Source organism: Colobus angolensis, unplaced genomic scaffold, assembly GCF_000951035.1.
Source record: "Colobus angolensis palliatus isolate OR3802 unplaced genomic scaffold, Cang.pa_1.0 Scaffold113, whole genome shotgun sequence".
NCBI lineage: Eukaryota > Metazoa > Chordata > Mammalia > Primates > Cercopithecidae > Colobus > Colobus angolensis.
In genome coordinates this window covers 540,197-557,488 of record NW_012112364.1, presented here as the reverse complement: position 1 = coordinate 557,488, position 17,292 = coordinate 540,197, and the positions used below count along the sequence as shown (strand labels likewise).

The 17,292-nt window shown below is 52.6% G+C and overlaps 1 protein-coding gene across 1 annotated transcript; it reads left to right on the top strand.

Annotated features, from left to right (window-relative positions):
• Nucleotides 1-6,266: 6,266 nt before the first annotated feature.
• PDX1 (pancreatic and duodenal homeobox 1) lies at nt 6,267-11,420 on the top strand. The gene is made up of 2 exons (XM_011958334.1): nt 6,267-6,771; nt 10,421-11,420. The coding sequence occupies exons 1-2, from the start codon at nt 6,366-6,368 to the stop codon at nt 10,864-10,866; spliced, it is 852 nt and encodes a 283-aa protein (XP_011813724.1). The 5' UTR covers nt 6,267-6,365; the 3' UTR covers nt 10,867-11,420.
• The last annotated feature ends 5,872 nt before the right edge of the window (nt 11,421-17,292 follow it).

Sequence of the window (17,292 nt, the reverse complement as noted above, 5' to 3'; positions counted from 1 at the left end):
AGCAGGAATGGGGCAGGATTCCAGCTCTGCTCTGGCCTAGAGACTAGAATGACTCCCTTCCCTCCCCAGGCAGTTTAAGGTTTCCTCTGAGTTTATGATGACAGCTTCATCTCCAACCCAAGAATGCAAGAACCACAGACAATGCTAGGAGAGTGGCCTCGGGCCAGAACACACTACTTAGATGCTGGGTTCCACACCTACTGGGCTAGCTAAAGCATTTTGAGTTGTGATTAGTTCACCCACTCAAGTCTTTCTTCTGGCTTTCCTGACTGTGAAAAAGAAGGCCCTGCCCCTTCTCCACGCCTGTAGAGTCTCTGTGGTGTGCTGATGGCTACATGAGGGTCCTCCAGCAATCCCCCTCCTCCACCCCTTTTAAGCAGGACTGTACTTGGGGGCACGTTCCCCTAAAACACTGAGTAATATACCTACTAAGTACCTCCTCCCAGTGTTCCTGAATATACCTTTCCAGGTCTACCCATCTGGAAATATCTTTAGACATCAGCTCATGGTGATAGTCTGCCATTCTTCTGAATGCAGTAATAGCCAATAGTTCAATGCTTATACGCACATTAAAAGCAATGCTGGGGGAGAAAGGAAGAGATGACCATTTATTGAATGCTTTCAAAGTGCCAAGAACATTAGATGTTTTGTCTCATTGAATTCTCACAAAAACAATAGAAAACATTTTTTGAGTGCCTACTGTACAGTAAGATCATATAGTGTCACAGCCAACAGAATGGATTTTAAGGCCACATCAAGGCCAGGTGCGGTAGCTCACGCCTGTAATCCCAGCACTTTGGGAGGCTGAGGTGGGCAGATAACTTGAGGTCAGGACTTCGAGACCAGTCTGGCCAACAGGCAAAACCCTGTCTCTACTAACAATACAAAAATTAGCCGGGCATGGTGGTGCGTGCCTGTAATCCTAGCTACTAGAGAGGTTGAGACAGGAGAATCGCTTGAACCCCAGAGGCAGAGGCTGCAGTGAGCCGAGATCGTGCCACTGCATTCCAGCCTAGGCGACAGAGCAAGACTCAGTCTCAAAAAAACAAACAAAAAAAAACAAACCAAAAAAACAGCCGGGCCTGGCGGCTCACGCCTGTAATCCCAGTACAGTACTTTGGGAGGCTGAGGCGGGCGGATCACTTGAAGTCAGGAGTTCAAGACCAGGCTGACCAACATGGTGAAAACTCATCTCTACTAAAAATACAAAATTAGCCAGACATAGTGGCACATGTCTGCAACCCCACCTACTTCTGAGGCAGGAGAATCACTTGAACCCAGGAGGTGGAGGTTGCAGTGAGCCAAGATCACGCCATTGCACTCCAGCTTGGGCAACAGAGCAAAACTCTGTCAAAAAAAAAAAAAGAAAAGAAAGAAAAGAAAAGAAAAACCCACATCATCTCTGCTTGGATCTAGGTTCTGCCATTTACTAGCTATATGATTCTGGGCAAGTAACATCACTGGGCCTCAATTTTCTCCAGTGGAAAATGGGATGACAGTAACTGGCTCATGGGGTTAAGGTTGGAAAATACTTGAACAATGCCTGGTTCCATGCATTTGCCGTTATGATTACTATATGCAACAGGGCCAGCTTATGGGACAGTGCTATTATTTCCATTTTACAAATAAGGACAGGGAAACTTAGTGAAGTCGTGTAACTTAGCAAGGGACGCACAGCTTGTGCAGAACAAAACCTAGTGTAGAGGACAGGCGTATGCAGCTCCTAACCTTTCTGTGGCCCGCCAAAGCCAGAGCGTATTTCTACCAATGAGTTTTGGTCACTCAAAGAGTGTGCAGGCAGGTGCACAGTAAGAGATCTACAGGCATTTGATCAGTACATGTTACCGAAAATCTGGGTCCTTCAAACCATAAACCATGTGAAATGTAGGAAGGTTGAGAAAGGAGATTGGAGGATAGTGTGGGTCAAGCCTTCTTCGGGCTGCAGCAGGAACCTGGAGGTAAGGAGAGGCTCCTAGGAGAACAAAGGATTAGTCATAGGAAATGGTGGTGGGAGGAGGAGGTGGAAGGCAAAGAAAAGGAACTGTGTGAAATAAGGAACTGGTTACCCAGGACTAAGCTCAGAAGGGAAGCAGCAAGGATTTCTGGAGACTGCACATCTGGAAGGTACAACCAGAGATGAGACAACCAAAGGGGTGAGTCCAGAGCTGTAGTGGGTGGGCCACTGGGAACACCAGGAGTGGGAAGCAACAGCTGACCTCAAATCCTTTGGAGCCTCGACGTCCTTTCATAATTTTCCTTTCATCAGCAGAGTGAACTGAGGGCCACGGAAGGATTAAAGCAAAAGTGGAAAGAGCTCATGTCTGGGGGCCCCACTCCCAGGGGAGGAAGCCTTGAGCAGTGGCTGGAGGCAGCAGCAGACAGTACTGGGGCACACCGAGCACCCCGCTCCTGCCCCTCTACTCCTTTCACACCAGAGAGGGCTAACTAGGTATGGAACAAGACAATTACCCAATTAAATTCTGTTTTTAAGCTGCTTTTTATCTGTACAGTTCAGGGAGCACCGAATCATCCGGAAAATAATTTCAGCTCTCTGCTTATTTTCACTAGATTCCTTAGCCCTACGAATCTTGGAAAAGTTTCATTCAAAGTCTGAGGTCCTTTCCTCTCTCCAATCCCCACAACTCAAGCTGGGTTTCCCTGGTCCCTCTCAGACCTGGATACCAAATTCTGGGTATTTATTTATTGTTTTATTTGTTTTATTTTACTGTATTTTATTTTTTGAGACAGAGTCTCGCTCTGTCGCCCAGGCTGGAGTGCAGTGGCGCGATCTCGGTTCACTGTGAGTTCCCCCTCCCAGGTTCACGCCATTCTCCTGCCTCCGCCTCCCGAGTAGCTGGGTCTACAGGCGCCCGCCGCCATGCCCAGTTACATTTTTTTGTATTTTTAGTAGAGATGGGGTTTCACCGTGTTAGGCAGAATGGTCTCCAGATCTCCTAATCTCGTGATCCCTCTGTCTGGGCCTCCCAAAGTGCTGGGATTACAGGCGTGAGCCACTGCGCCCGGCCAAGTCTGGGTATTCATAAACCAGCAGGAGGGAAAAATTGATTTCACTTAGGAGAATGAAAACCTGCCTATATTAGTGCTCACTGAATGAAATGCTGATGAACAAAAGTGCAATCAATTATAGAACGATTCTCATTCCACACATCACATCGTTTGCTTTACAGAATTTTCCAACTCAAGAAATAATTTAATTTTTATTTTCAACAGAGATTTAATTATAAAATGAATATAAATTCCATGTGCATTCATGATGTATACCTTGGAATTAAGTGGGATCATCTGTTTTTGTCATTTATAATGGGATGCAATGGCTAAAAAATCTTATCACCAAGCCAAATTCAGCCCGTAGCATGCCTCTGAAACCACTGAGGAAGACTTAGCCACTTACCGAGAACAAGGTAACCTGTGTTCTCCCGGGTGCAAACCTCGTCTCTGTGAAGGGAAAGGGGGAAGAGGGCAGGCGAGGACCTCCAGTATCAGCGAGAACTATCAGGACGTCCTGCTAATAAACGACTTTTTCACTGCCCACACTTTAATTGGTTTACAGCCTTTTTTGTTTATTTATCCATAAGAGCTGCTGTTAAATGGCTCGGGAAGGTGCTCGCCTAATGGCTCGGTATCGCTGCCAGGCCTGCCGTGGGCGAGGCGGCTTGGAGGGGGCGCAGGCTTCAGCGGGGATTCAGAGCGGAAACGCATTTCGCCTGTAATGGACTCGGCGATTTTACGATACCAGAAGCTAGATCTACAGGGGAGTACAACACACGACGTTACTCAGCGGAGGGTTCCCCGGGATACGTTTTTTATGCGGCTGTAAGTGATAAAATTCCAGATAACTTTGTCTCCTCTAATAATAATAACAACAATAATAAATGGTTGTTTGACCTTTGCTTCCTGGGTCCCTTCATTAGGTCGCAGGCAGCAGAAAATGCTAATTGTGAAAGTGAGAACGCGCCTCCATGGAACACCTCCGGCGCTCCCCGCCTCCTCCCCTATTGCCGGGGGTACCCGGGTTTTAGTCCGCGATCGCAATGGGCGGATTGCTTTCTGCTGAGAGCCTCTTTTCTTTCTGCAGGGCCGAGCAAAAATATTAAATGGAAGCAAATGAAGCATCGAAATGGAGACCAATTTACAGAAATGTGCAATTAGTTGAGAAGTGCAAAGTAAACACTCCGGGGGTGGCGGGCGAGGCGGGGAGCAGGGGAGGGAGAGTGGGGCGCAGACTGAGTCCAGAGCGGGTGTGGGGGTGCCCAGGGAGGAGGGGAAGGGAGAGGAAGGGGAGGCGGAGGGAAAGTGGCCGATCTTTGTCCTGAGCGGAGCTCGCCGTCCGCTCATAACCGCGTCGCCAAGTCAACCCGCGGCGACTCGGCAGATTATCTCCAAGGGTCAACACGCCGCGGCCGGGCAACCCCCTCCAGTCTGCCCTCCTGATCGATGTGGTCACTCGCGGCCAGGGCGATAGGGTAGAGTTCTCCTCGGCCGCAGACAATGGACTCATTGACGCGGGCGCACAGAGATTAGGTGCGCGGCCCCACGGCCTTTCACTCTCTGCCCCCACCAAGACTGCAGGTGACACTTTTCCCTGAAGAAATCACCGAAACTCTCCCTGTCCACCGCCGTGCTTCCCTTGGCCTGTCTTCGGTGACAGCAAGGGCATCTACAAGCCAGGGAGCCACACATCAGGGCCACACACATGAGGCCACAGGCCAGGAAGCCACACACATGAGCTCTCACACATCGGAGCAAATGCTGAGACTACACCAGCCTCCCGCGACACAAGGAATCTGCAGAGAAGTCCACATTCCCGACTAGCTTTTTATCTTTTAATAAAAATAAAGAGTACTCAGAATAGAGCATTCAATCCGCACTTAAAATACAAATATTTCCAGTAGGAAGAAATACATTAAAATCGACTCTCAAAGGTCATTGGACGTTGGTACGTTGTTTAGGAAAGGCGGTGCAGTGATTTTTCCCTGGCTTGGTTCTTTGTGGTTCATGCTGTCTCTTGCTGAGGCGTTCCTGCAAAGGTGTCTAGTTTTTCTCAAACCCTCGGTGGCCTTTCAAGAAACATCCCCCTTTCGGCAGTACCCGGTCAGAGGCTAGTCCGCCCCCAGGCCTAGCGGGTCATGCCCAGGCCGCGGGTTGGACGCCACCGCCCCCCGGAGGTCATCCATCCGCGTCAGTGCGTGCGGAAAAAGTGGCCCTATTTATGTCAGGACGCCAGAAGGTCCAGAAGTTACCGAATGACTTGAAGCCAAGCACAGATGTTATCATGGAAAATGCAGCGTTTTTATTTCTTTTTTCTAAATAGGTAACTCTTCTTCCACTTCCCCCTCTCCCGCTTGCCTTATTTCAATTGCAAACAGAAGAGAGTGGGTGTTCTCCGCCGGCAAACTCCGCCAGGGTCCGGCCCGTAGAGAGGGGTCAAGGGTCTGGAACCCTCGTACCAACACCTGCCCCTGCTTCGCAGTCCCAAGAAGAAGGCCGAGCGCATCTTTCCCCCTCGCTGTACTGGGAAGCTACATTCCGGGTTGGCCAAATGGGCCCCAATTTTCCAAAACCAAAATTTGTAATACCCTTCAATTAAAAAAAAAAAGAATTTACAAAAGTCTCTGTGAATGCTTCAGAAGTTACCGTTTACACCCCAGTACTTGTAGCACATCCACAAGTAAAAACACACAACGAATGCCAGGCTTTTGTGTGTTTTTTAACAGACACCTTGGTGGCTGTGAACAAACTTCGTAAATAAAATAGAATCAAATTCTTCCGAGCTAGAGAGCTGGGTCTGCAAACTTTTTTCATCATTTTCCCCAATAGTTAAAAAAAAGTAAAAGCTCAACATGTCTCCTTGTAAACTATATCAATTAACAAACACACTATGTCCATTATCAAATATAATAGAAAATGTAGGAAAATAGAAAAATATAGGAAAATAGAAACGTCTAAGCCACTGTGAAAATGTTTCTATAAATGAATGATTCTAATGTTTTCGTGAGCGCCCACTTTGGAGAGCACCGCCAGCTGCCCGTTCAGGGGTGTGCAGCAAACTCAGCTGAGAGAGAAAATTGGAACGAAAGCAGGTGCTCGCGGGTACCTGGCCTCGCCTCTTAGGGCGGTCAGCCAGGCCAATCACGGCCCCTGGCTGAACCACGTGGGGCCCCGCGGGGCCTATGGCGCGGCGGCTGGCCCGCCGGTCCCCGCAGGCTGTGGGTTCCCTCCGAGATCAGTGCGTTGCTGTCAAAGTGAGCAGGGGTGGCACCGGGAGTGGGAACGCCGCACAGTGCCAAGTCCCCGGCTCCAGCTCCCGACTCCCGGCTCTCGGTGCCCAAGCCCGGGCCGCAGCCATGAACGGCGAGGAGCAGTACTACGCGGCCACGCAGCTTTACAAGGACCCATGCGCGTTCCAGCGAGGCCCGGCGCCGGAGTTCAGCGCCAGCCCCCCTGCGTGCCTGTACATGGGCCGCCAGCCCCCGCCGCCGCCGCCACCCCCGTTCCCCGGCGCCCTGGGCGCGCTGGAGCAGGGCAGCCCCCCGGACATCTCCCCGTACGAGGTGCCCCCGCTCGCCGACGACCCCGCGGTGGCGCACCTCCACCACCACCTCCCGGCTCAGCTCGCGCTCCCCCATCCGCCCTCCGGGCCCTTCCCGGAGGGAGCCGAGCCGGGCGTGCTGGAGGAACCCAACCGCATCCAGCTGCCTTTCCCATGGATGAAGTCTACCAAAGCTCACGGGTGGAAAGGCCAGTGGGCAGGTAAGCCTGGCTCCCCACCCCTTTCTCCTTTCCGGTTCTCACCCGGCCGCCCTACCTCCAAGAGCTCCCAGGAACCGTCTCTCTGTTCCCGGCACCTTGGATTATCCCAGGTCGGACTAAACTACATCGGGGAGTTAACGAGGCCATCCCTCACAGCAGTGCTTCTCTGGTCCAGTTTGAAGCATCTTTCCCACCCTACTCTCCTGGGAGCGTAAACTCCTTCCTTCCCTGTACGCTGAGCCCATCTTCGCCCCAGAAGCCCGCGCCCCCAGCGCCATCCCTAGAGAGCCGAGGCTGAATCCAGCTCAGGGCTTCGGACACTATAGATCGTCCTCGAGCAGGGGATCTGGGAACCCAGGACTCCTTGGTAGTGCAAGGCGAGGAAGCCGAGTAGGGAGGGACAAGGGTGCCTCTGACCCAGGCCCCAGATCGCCTTCGGAGCCCCGGATCCTCTCACTTCCCGCGCTTCATTAAGGAAGGGCAGGCATCTAGGGGCGCCAGGTAGGTGCAGAAAGGCAGGCAGGGAAAGGAAACTGCACCCAATCCCGCAGTGTCCGGCTTCCCTGGTTGGGGAAACAGGATGGGAGTAAAGGGGAAGGGGCAGGAGCAAGGCACCGCGAGGCTGAAGGCCGGCCTCTCTACGTCAGAGCCTGGCAGCTGGGAGAGCAATCTGAGAAGCGAATTCGTTTTTCACCAACCGAAAGCAATTGAAGCTCTCTCCCCGCACTGCTTCCCAGGAAGTAATGCTGCAGGAGATGGGCTCTCCCTGCCTAGCCAGTGGGGAGGCGAGAGGCCTGGTGCCTGCGGCCCTCCGCGCGGGCAGAGAACAGAAGGTCTTTCCCGGAGCCGGGAGCAGGAGGCACAGAGTAGCCCCCGGGTCCTTCGCGGCCCCGCTCGGGCGGCGAGTTCCGGCGCGGCCTGTGTCGTCGCCGCTACACACTGTCATCGCTGCCGTGCCTCAGCCACTTCTGGTCACACCTGCACCGCAAATAGTTGCCCTTTCCTTTCAACTGGCAGCCGGGAGTAGGGGGAACAGGTCGAGCCGGCGTCCCCCGGCGCACCCCGAGAATCCTCAGCGCCCATCTGCGGGGTCCGGCCAGCCCTGCCTGACACTGACCCCAGGCACAGACAGGCAGGGCTTTGTGCGGGAGACGGAGGGGGACCCCAGCCGCGGGACTTTCCTCTTCCTAGTTCACTTTCTCGCTAAGGCGAAGGTCCTGAAGCAGGACGAGGGCTGAACTGCGCTGCAGTCGTCCCCACCTCCAGCGAAACCCAGTTGGCAGGGGCGCCAGAAGCTGCCGCGGCGCCTCTGCGAACTTACCCAGCTCGCGCGGCCCTGGCGAAAGGCCTTGAAGTCTCCGGAAATGCGGGGTTCCTAGGAGGCGGGAGGACAGTCCCTCGAACAACGGTGGGGGGCTCCCATTCCCCAACCAATTCCCTTCCAGGGCTGCCTCCCCTCCAGGCCTCTCTTCCGGCCTCCTAGGCCCTCGGAGCTCTTGCTCTCCTGGCCTGGGCCTTCATCAGGAAATGGGCGACAGCTGGTCTCCGAAAGAGGCTTTGTGAGGTGGAGTAACGTCCTTATCCCAACCCGAGCGGGGATACCTCTGCTCTGGAGGACTTGGGCTTAAGCTGACCCAAGAAGCCAGAAAGTAAAACCAGAAGGCAAATCAGCAGACTTGGCTTGGGTTGGGGGGACCCAACTAGGGCGACACTCTCGGGCTCGAGTTGGCCCCAGGCCTTTGCTGGCGCCCTCTAACCCGCTGCATGCTCGCTCGACTCTCGGGGAAGGAGCCGACCTCCCCTCTCTTTTCCAGGAAGCCTTCCCTGGGACCGGCTGCTATCCCCGCGTTCCTCTAGGGGAAACTTTCGATGGAGCCGGAATTCAAAAATTGCAAACCCACCTGCCCCTGGAAGAGCGAAGTGACAAAAGGGCTCTCACTGGCAGTACGAATCTGAATGCTAATGACAACAGAGGTTTTGAAAAACATTGACCCCCAAATGCTTCAGCAGCGCTGGCCCGCTGGCACCTAAACTGCCTCACCCTGCGCCTTGGGGAAGGGCCCAGGCTCGGCGCCCTTGACTTTTTCCCACCATCCTCAACCTCCACCCCTGCCACGTCGCGCTGGGCACAGGTCCCCCTTGAGTAGTGCACCCGGGGCAGTCTTTCCCTGAGCAGTCTGTCGCAGGGACTTCATGAAGCCCGCAGCCTAAAGCAGGAACCCAGAGACATGTGGGTTTAATGTAAAAACTTTAGAGAGCCTTTCAAAATGTTTACTGAAGGCCCGCTTCGCTTCTCTCCCAGGCCTGGGATGCCAGGTAGATTCGGGGATGCCCCCAGGGAGTAGGACTCTCCCTGGACTAGGCTCTGAGCCTCTGCTTCAGCTTCTGGCGCCTTTTCTCGACCTGGGGGGGAAACCCAGTAGGGTTCCATCGCGAAATTAACCCCGCCCCCAACACACACACACTCACCTTTCAATTCCTAAGGCTTAGCCAACATTCACAGGAGAAATGTCCCCGGCCTTTGCTCTAAGACAAGTCTCTCCCCGGAGCTTTGGTGGAATTTCCCGCGTCAGCATCCACAGTCCGGGTGCAGTCAGTATTTTGCACAGAAAAGAAAAGATTGGGGCCTGGCTGAGCGCAGCGGCAGTGAATGCGGGTCTCCAACCTCCTTGTTCAGGGCTTCCTGTTGCATCTTGGAGACACGGGAGGCTTGTTTCTGCACCACTGCCCCCTCCTCCGTGGGGCTGTCGGTTCGGCAGCTGGGCTAGGGCCCCTGTGTCTCCCCTCAACACCTCTGAGGGCATTTGGGATCCAGGGCATAGAGTCTGGAGCTGCCAGAGTTCTGCTCTAGCCAACGTGACCCCTAGTACAATATGCTCTTCACTTCGAGGGCAGAAGTCTCACTGAAGTTAAAACAAGTATGGAGAATTTGCTGGCTGTCAGGTTGGGACTAATTACGATATAAATATATAGAGAGAAAATACATGGTCAGATATAATAAAATGTGTCACAGTCTCCATTAGCACAAAGATGTTCAAACTGCAAGTTGTACCCATTCGCAGGTCATAAAATCAATTTACTAGGTTGAGATTAGTATTTTTTAAACGAAATAGCAGATAGTGGGGAAAACAGTGGATAGCATCATAAGTGGTAAACGTTTGTTTTACGTTCTTAAGATTTGTCCGTATAATTGACCTACAATGTCCGTGTGTGAACTACACAACGATCTGAAATGTATTTCTTACATTTGTGGATCACCGACGGAGGTTTTTTTAAGCCCTGAATTAAAGACGTTTTATTGCTTTGGTAGGATCCAGCCGGTTTACCTATCTATTACCTACATTTAAATCAACATCAATCAGTTGATTAACACCGATTAAACGAGCGCATTCAGGGACCACTCATTGGCCGAGCCAAGCTTAGGCTCGCGGCGAGAGCCAACTCGGGTTTGGCCTCCAATAAAAAAGCTTCCTTTACTAGGGAAGGGCTTTGCGCGCCTACACTAGGCGCTGAAAGTGGATGCTTGGTGGCTCGGGCGGGAGCAACTGGTAGGGCTAGGACTCCCTAATCCCTTTGAAGGGGTTGGGCTGCGTGGGTGGGGGCTGTGCGGGGCTCCGGGGGCCACACTCACGCCCTGTGTCGCCCGCAGGCGGCGCCTACGCGGCGGAGCCGGAGGAGAACAAGCGGACGCGCACGGCCTACACGCGCGCACAGCTGCTAGAGCTGGAGAAGGAGTTCCTATTCAACAAGTACATCTCACGGCCGCGCCGGGTGGAGCTGGCTGTGATGTTGAACTTGACCGAGAGACACATCAAGATCTGGTTCCAAAACCGCCGCATGAAGTGGAAAAAGGAGGAGGACAAGAAGCGCGGCGGCGGGACAGCGGTCGGGGGTGGCGGGGTCGCGGAGCCTGAGCAGGACTGCGCCGTGACCTCCGGCGAGGAGCTTCTGGCGCTGCCGCCGCCGCCGCCCCCCGGAGGTGCGGTGCCACCCGCTGCCCCAGTTGCCGCCCGAGAGGGCCGCCTGCCACCTGGCCTTAGCGCGTCGCCACAGCCCTCCAGCGTCGCGCCTCGGCGGCCACAGGAACCACGGTGAGAGGCAGGAACTGCTCCTGGCTGAGCGGCTTCAACCACTCGCCGAGGAGGAGCAGAGGCTAGGAGGACCCCGGGCGTGGACCACCCACCCTGGCAGTTGAATGGGGCGGCAATTGCGGGGCCCACCTTAGACCAAAGGGGAAAACCCGCTCTCTCAGGCGCATGTGCTAATTAGGGCCCCGCGGGTAGATGCTGGCAGGCCTTCCGAAAGAAAAAGAGCCGTTGGTTTCTGTAGTATTGGGGCCCTCTTTTAGTGATACAGGATTGGCGTTGTCTGTGGCTGTTGCACACATCCCTGCCCGCCAACAGCACTCCACCTTGGGACCTGTTTAGAGAAGCCGACTCTTCAAAGACAATGGAAACTGTACCGTACACTTTGGAAGTCTCCCCAACACACAGCAGGAGAGCTGGACCGAATGCCTTAATCTGCCCATAAACAAAGTCATTCTTACTCCGGCGACCACTTTAAGTTTAGAAATAATTGAAAGGAAATGTTTGAGTTTTCAAAGATCCCGTGAAATTGATGCCAGTGGAATACAGTGAGGCCTCCTCTTCCTCCTCCTCCTCATCTTCTTCCCCCTCCTCTTCCTCTTCCTGCTGCTCTCCTTTCCTCCCCCCTTCTCCCTCCTCCTCCTCCTCCTCTTTCTTCCTAATCTCTTTCTCCTCCTCCTCCTTCTACCTCCCCTTCTTATCCCTCCTCTTCCTCTTCTCTAGCTGCACACTTCTCTGCCGCACATCTTACAACTCGCACCCCTTTCTTCTGAGGAAGAGAACATCTTGCAAGGCAGGGCAAGCAGCCACAGGGCTGGCTTAGGAGCACTGCAAGAGTCCCTGTGCCCCAGTTCCACACTGCTGGCAGGGAAGGCAAGGGGAGACAGGCCTGGATCTGGGGATGAGGGAGAAAGATGGACCCCTGGGTGACCACTAAACCAAAGATATTTGGAACTTTCTATTTAGGATGTGGATGTAATTCCTGTTCCAAGGTAGAGGCTGTGCTGAAGACAAGCACAGTGGCCTTGAGTGCTTTGGAAACAAACTATTCACGAGCCAATATGACTTTCACATCTTTAGAAATTATGAAAACATATGTGATTGGAAATTCAGTTATCTTATTTAACACTTTAAAACTACAAAACAGTTCTTTACAAACAGGTCTGTGCATCCCAGGTCTGTCTTCTTTTCAAGGTCTGGGCCTTGTGTTCAGGTTATGTTTGTGGGAAATGCTTAATAAATACGGATAATATGGGAAGAGATGAAAACTGATTCTCCTCACTTTGTTTCAAAGCTTTCTGGCAGTGGGATGATTCGAATTCACTTTTAAAATTAAATTAGCGGGTTTCTTGTTTTGTTTTTGTTTTTATTTTGACAGGGTCTCATTCTGTCATTCCCGGGTTCCTCTTTTTTTCAGGGATTCTCCTACCTCAACCTGCTGAGTAGCTGGGATTACAGGCTCACGCCACCACGCCCGGCTAATTTTTGTATTTTTAGTAGAGACGGTTTCGCCATGATGGCCAGGCTGATCAGCGTCTATTTTCTTTCGGTTCTAATTAGGGAAAACCAGGTAATTAAGAAATAGTGCACTTGAGTTTTGAGTTGGAGCACCCTGTGAGGGGATGAATTTCCAGTTTTGTTTTATTTTTAATTTAAGAATGTCTTCTCAAGATGACTTTCTCAGGCAATAGAACCTAGAGCGTGGGAGACAGTTCGGAGTACCGCTGGCCAATATTGCGTCCTGGCAGAGTCAAGCGCCTCCCACCTGACGCCTCAGTGCTGCAGGTGGTGAAACCCGCCGCTGGCTCCCACCGTGGTCGGGTCTCCTCTTTCCTCCCAAAGCTGAGGACGCAGGTGAGGCCATTTTCCGTGACCCTTCCAAAAGAGGCGTTGTTTTGGATGAGTCTCCGTACTCGGAGACCGAGGGCCAAAAATGTCTTATGTTAGAGGCAAAGATGCCCGGATTTAGAGGGCTTCCAACCCCTAGGACCACTCTGCTCTTCCCTGCACGAAGCTCTCAGGCACCTGAGCCCGACGGTGCACCCGACGGCCGTCCCCGGCGCCCCCTGGGTTCAGTACCAGTACCTCACTCCCAGGAGTCGCTGCTTTTCTTTTACTTTTTGCAAAGATAGACGCTGTTTGTTGTTGCCGTTTTGTTTTGTTTTATTGGAGAGAGAAATCGAGTCCCTCGGGATAAAAGGAAGTCCCCTGGATCAGAAAGAGGAACTTGCGCATTGTTGAGAGTGCTCTTTCCCTGCGGTTCTCCACACCCGCCTGGGCTCTGGGGTGGGGCAAATCTGCGCTGGCATCCCTGGTCCCTCAAATATTGGCCCAGCCCGTAGTCCTGATAAAATGATTCGAGCTCTCAGTGACTCAGTTTCCTTAATCAGAAAGTGGAGGCAAATACTACTTCATGGAGTTGCTGTGAGGTTTAAACCCAAAAAAAAAAAGTAAAATGTTGATTTGGCAACTAGGAATCCCTCCACGAATAGTAGCTATGGTTTTATGGCTGTCATCGCCGTCGCCGTCAGAAGCAATCGGAAGCTGCTGTTTCTAAAGTCCCCCACCAGTCCCCCGGCAGCCCCTCTCCTCTGGCAAATCCCCACACTGTGGCTGCAGATAGGAATTTTGTTCCTCTACCCCTGATCTTTGCCGAACACTGCCTGGATTCAGGACGCCCTTCCTCGTAAATAAACTCCCTAGGTTTTCCACAGCAAACTTCACCAGGCAAAGAATTGAAGCTCCGCGACCAGTTAGTTGGTGGAGGCGCAGAAACTTGTCCTCGGACCCCACGCAGAAGCCGTCGCCCTCTCCGAGGCTCCGTACCCGACTTGGCTCTGCGAATTGGCCAGCCGCTGCTTCTCCACGAGGCCCGAGGGTTCGCCAAGGAGAGGAGAAGAGGCACAGGCCGCCCGAGACTGGTCTTTGGGCAGCCGAGGGCGCGGGGGGGTGACTCGGGCAGGCGTGCGACCTCCGATTGCCCAGGGTTGGGCCCGGGATAAGAGCTTTGCTTGAAAGTTCTCTGGGTGGCAGAGACTCGGGCAACCGGAGCCTGTGCCTCCCGCGGAGAAGAGCTTGGACTCCGGAGGTCGCGCCGCCTTACTGCTCGTGGCTTTGCTTACGTCATTTAACTCTCCATTTCCTCCTCCATACAGTGGGCTCATAAGGAGGCGGTAAGGAGATGATGATGTCTTTGAAGAGTTTAGGACAGGGCCTGGTGTAGTCTCCCGTAAGCCTGATGGGGGTGGAGGAGGTGATGCGTTGTTGACAGGAGAAACCGACCTTCCAGGGAGGCCCAGGGAGGCAGCGGAGAGCGAAGTCCTGCTGGGCGGAGAGACCTCGAGGAGAGTACCGGGAGAGGAATGAAGGCCGCGGACCGCCCCTCTGGGCTCCACCCGGCCCTTGGAGGCGGGACGGTGGGCTCCGTCCCGACCCCTCAGGCAGCTGGACCGATACCTCCCGGATCAGACCCCACAGGGAGACTCGCGTGGGGCCGGAAGTGTGTAGCTCAAACTCTGAGCGGCCACCCTCAGCCAAGTGGCCAGTGGATGCGAATCAAGGGCCCTGAGGGGAGGGGGCGCTCAGAGCTGCATGCCTGTGCACGGTGCCGGGCTCTCCAGAATGAGGGGACGTAAGGAGATCTCCAAGGAAGCCGAAAAAAGCAGCCAGTTGGGCTTCGGGAAAGACTTTTCCGCAAAGGAAGTGATCTGGTCCCAGAACTCCAGAGTTGACCCCAGTACCCGACTTCTCGGGGAGCTGTCAGCCTCCCTCTGTTCTTCGGGCTTGGCGCGCTCCTTTCATAATGGACAGACACCAGTGGCCTTCAAAAGGTCTGGGGTGGGGGAACCGAGGAAGTGGCCTTGGGTGCAGAGGAAGAGCAGAGCTCCTGCCAACGCTGAACGCAGTTAGCCCTGCGCAAGTGCGCGCTGGCTCAGCATAAGCGCTCCAGAGCCGGCAGGACAGCCCGACCCTGCTCACCCCGAGGAGAAATCCAAGAGCGCAGCCACCTGCACCTCCATGCCCCAAAGACCGTCCGAGCTGGAGCCACCAGCCCTCCATTCCTCTTCGAATCTTCAACCCCAAGGTAAGTAAGTTCACCCAGCGCCGCCCAGCGATACGCGTGGGGACCGTACCGAGAGCTCCATGCGCGCCCCCAACTCTCTCGGATCGCTTTCCTAGCTCTGTCGAAGCTGCTGAGGCCTACGATTCGGAAAATCCGGCACCAGTTTCTCACCATACACCGTCACGTGGAAATCACTGAAAATGGGAACCCGGGTGGAGTATCTGGGAGAGCACGCTTGTCCAGAGGGGCATGAGCTATGGGACTTTCTCCAGGTCCCTCTGTTTCCTGCCGGTGTAGGAAACTCGTAGCGTCGGATCGCATAGTGACAAAAAGTAGTGCATGGGAAACAAACAAAAAACACCTCTCCTTTTCTTCCGCAATATAGTTTTTCCTGTAGGTGGGCTAACATAGTACTTGAAGAAGTTCTCACCTTGAAAAGTTAAATCCATACCATACGATATGTGACAGTCGGTGATGATTTCGGGTCATGCATATTGTTTTTAACAGGGCTGATGTCCATAAATAACTTGTTCTTCGCTCCAGTACTGTGGCCTGAACGCATTCAGCAACATATGTTGGCTTCCTGCTTTGTTGCGGCACGGCTGGAAGCCTCCCAGTGCTTGCCCTGGAAGCACGGTTTTTACGAGACAAATCACCATCTACCCACTTGATGGTCAATACTGTCATGGAGATTGAATTGATTATCAGTGACTGAATTTACCAGAGTAAATAGAAGTCACTATGATTCCCCAAAATGAATGTCTCCTTTTGAACAAGAGCTGTTTGGATTTCTTAATTTTGGCCTCCTTAGTCTAGCACTGCCATCCTCTCCTTCAACCAGTTCAGTTCAATGCATTTAAGTTTGATTGAAGTTTAAGTATAGTACTTTCCTTTTCAAACTGGTGAAATCTACCTGTTCTATTTCCATCCCCCCACCACCCATTCTCTCTCATTCTCTCTGTCTCTCTCTCTGTCTCTGTCTCTCTCTCTCTCGTGTGTGTGTGTGTGTAGGTGTGGTTTGTGTCTGAGGGTGAGTCTCCCCATCTTTGTGTTTCTGAGGATGCCTGTGTAACCTATGTGCCTATGTGTGTTTGTGTGCATGGGTTTAGGATGGTCTTATGTGGGTTGCCATGGTGACAATGATCACGTGTACCAGGGGACCAAGGAAACCTTCCTATATACTTTTTATTTTATTTACTTATTTATTTATTTTTGCGACGGAGTCTCACTCTGCCGCCCAGACTGGAGTGTAGTGATGAGATCTCGGGTCACTACAACCTCCGCCTCCCAGGTTCAGATGATTCTCTTGCCTCAGCTTCCTGGGTAGCTGGGATTACAGGCGCCAGCCATCAATTTTCGTATTTTAGCCTGGTGAATTTTCGTACTTTAATACAGATGGGGTTTCGACACGTCGGCCAGGCTGGTCTTGAACCCCTGACCTCAAGTGATCCACCCACCTTGGCCTCCCAGAGTGCTTGGGTTACAGCACAACCATCTCACAGGTGTCTGATGACATTGCTGATGATGAAAACTGTCCGCTCAGGTTACTGTCTCAATTCTTTGGGTTGACACAACGTTTCAAGGCAAGAAGTGCTGTCTTCAGAATAACACAAAGTTGAAACTTTGGTAAAAGCTGACAGATTGCTAAAGTACTACCATAAGGAACTTTAAAATCTTCTCTTTCTAAAAAAGAAGTTCACAACTAAGGTATTTCGTGACCTCAACAAATTTACCTATAAAGCCTCCTGAAAATTAAGTAGTTACAAATGTCAGGAGAAGGAAATTCTGGGTTGATACTGAATCAAGCTTTACTCCAACCCAGCTCTAACAGGCTAGATGTGGGAGCAATAAACCTGATGGGAAACTGAGGCAGGGCAGCAGGAAGCAGAAGGCCTCCCTGCAAAAGAAATGGGAATGATGCAGCCTCTTATCTGGCAGTCAGCCTTCAGGAAATTGCTTCCCATGGTCAGCCTGAGCAGTGCGAAGAGACTGGCAGGAAACACTGGGTAGGAAGGGGAGGTCAAGGTCTGCAGATAATAGCAGCTACAAATAGGTGATTTCAGAGTGAAAGTGGCTGGCTGAAAGGGATGAGGCTTATAGGCTACCTAGTGATAACCTGTCAATGCCAGGTTCCCATATTAAAGTATAGTATATTTATACATCTGTAAGATGGAATGTGCGTGATAAAATTATATTCCTTCCAGGTGCAGTGGCTCACACCTGTAATCCCAGCACTTTGGGAGGCCAAGGCGGGCGGATCACCTGAGGTCGGGAGTTTGAGACCAACCTGACCAACATGGAGAAACCCTGTCTCTACTAAAAATACAAAATTAGCTGGGCATGGTGGCGCATGCCTGTAATCCCAGCTACTCA

What these genes read in the sequence shown, in the direction of transcription:
- PDX1 (XM_011958334.1), top strand. Translation starts at nt 6,366, where the DNA reads ATGAACGGCGAGGAGCAGTACTACGCGGCCACGCAGCTTTACAAGGAC. An exon ending in GTGGAAAGGCCAGTGGGCAG is followed by an intron (nt 6,772 to 10,420) that starts GTAAGCCTGGCT and finishes TGTCGCCCGCAG; the next exon opens with GCGGCGCCTACGCGGCGGAG.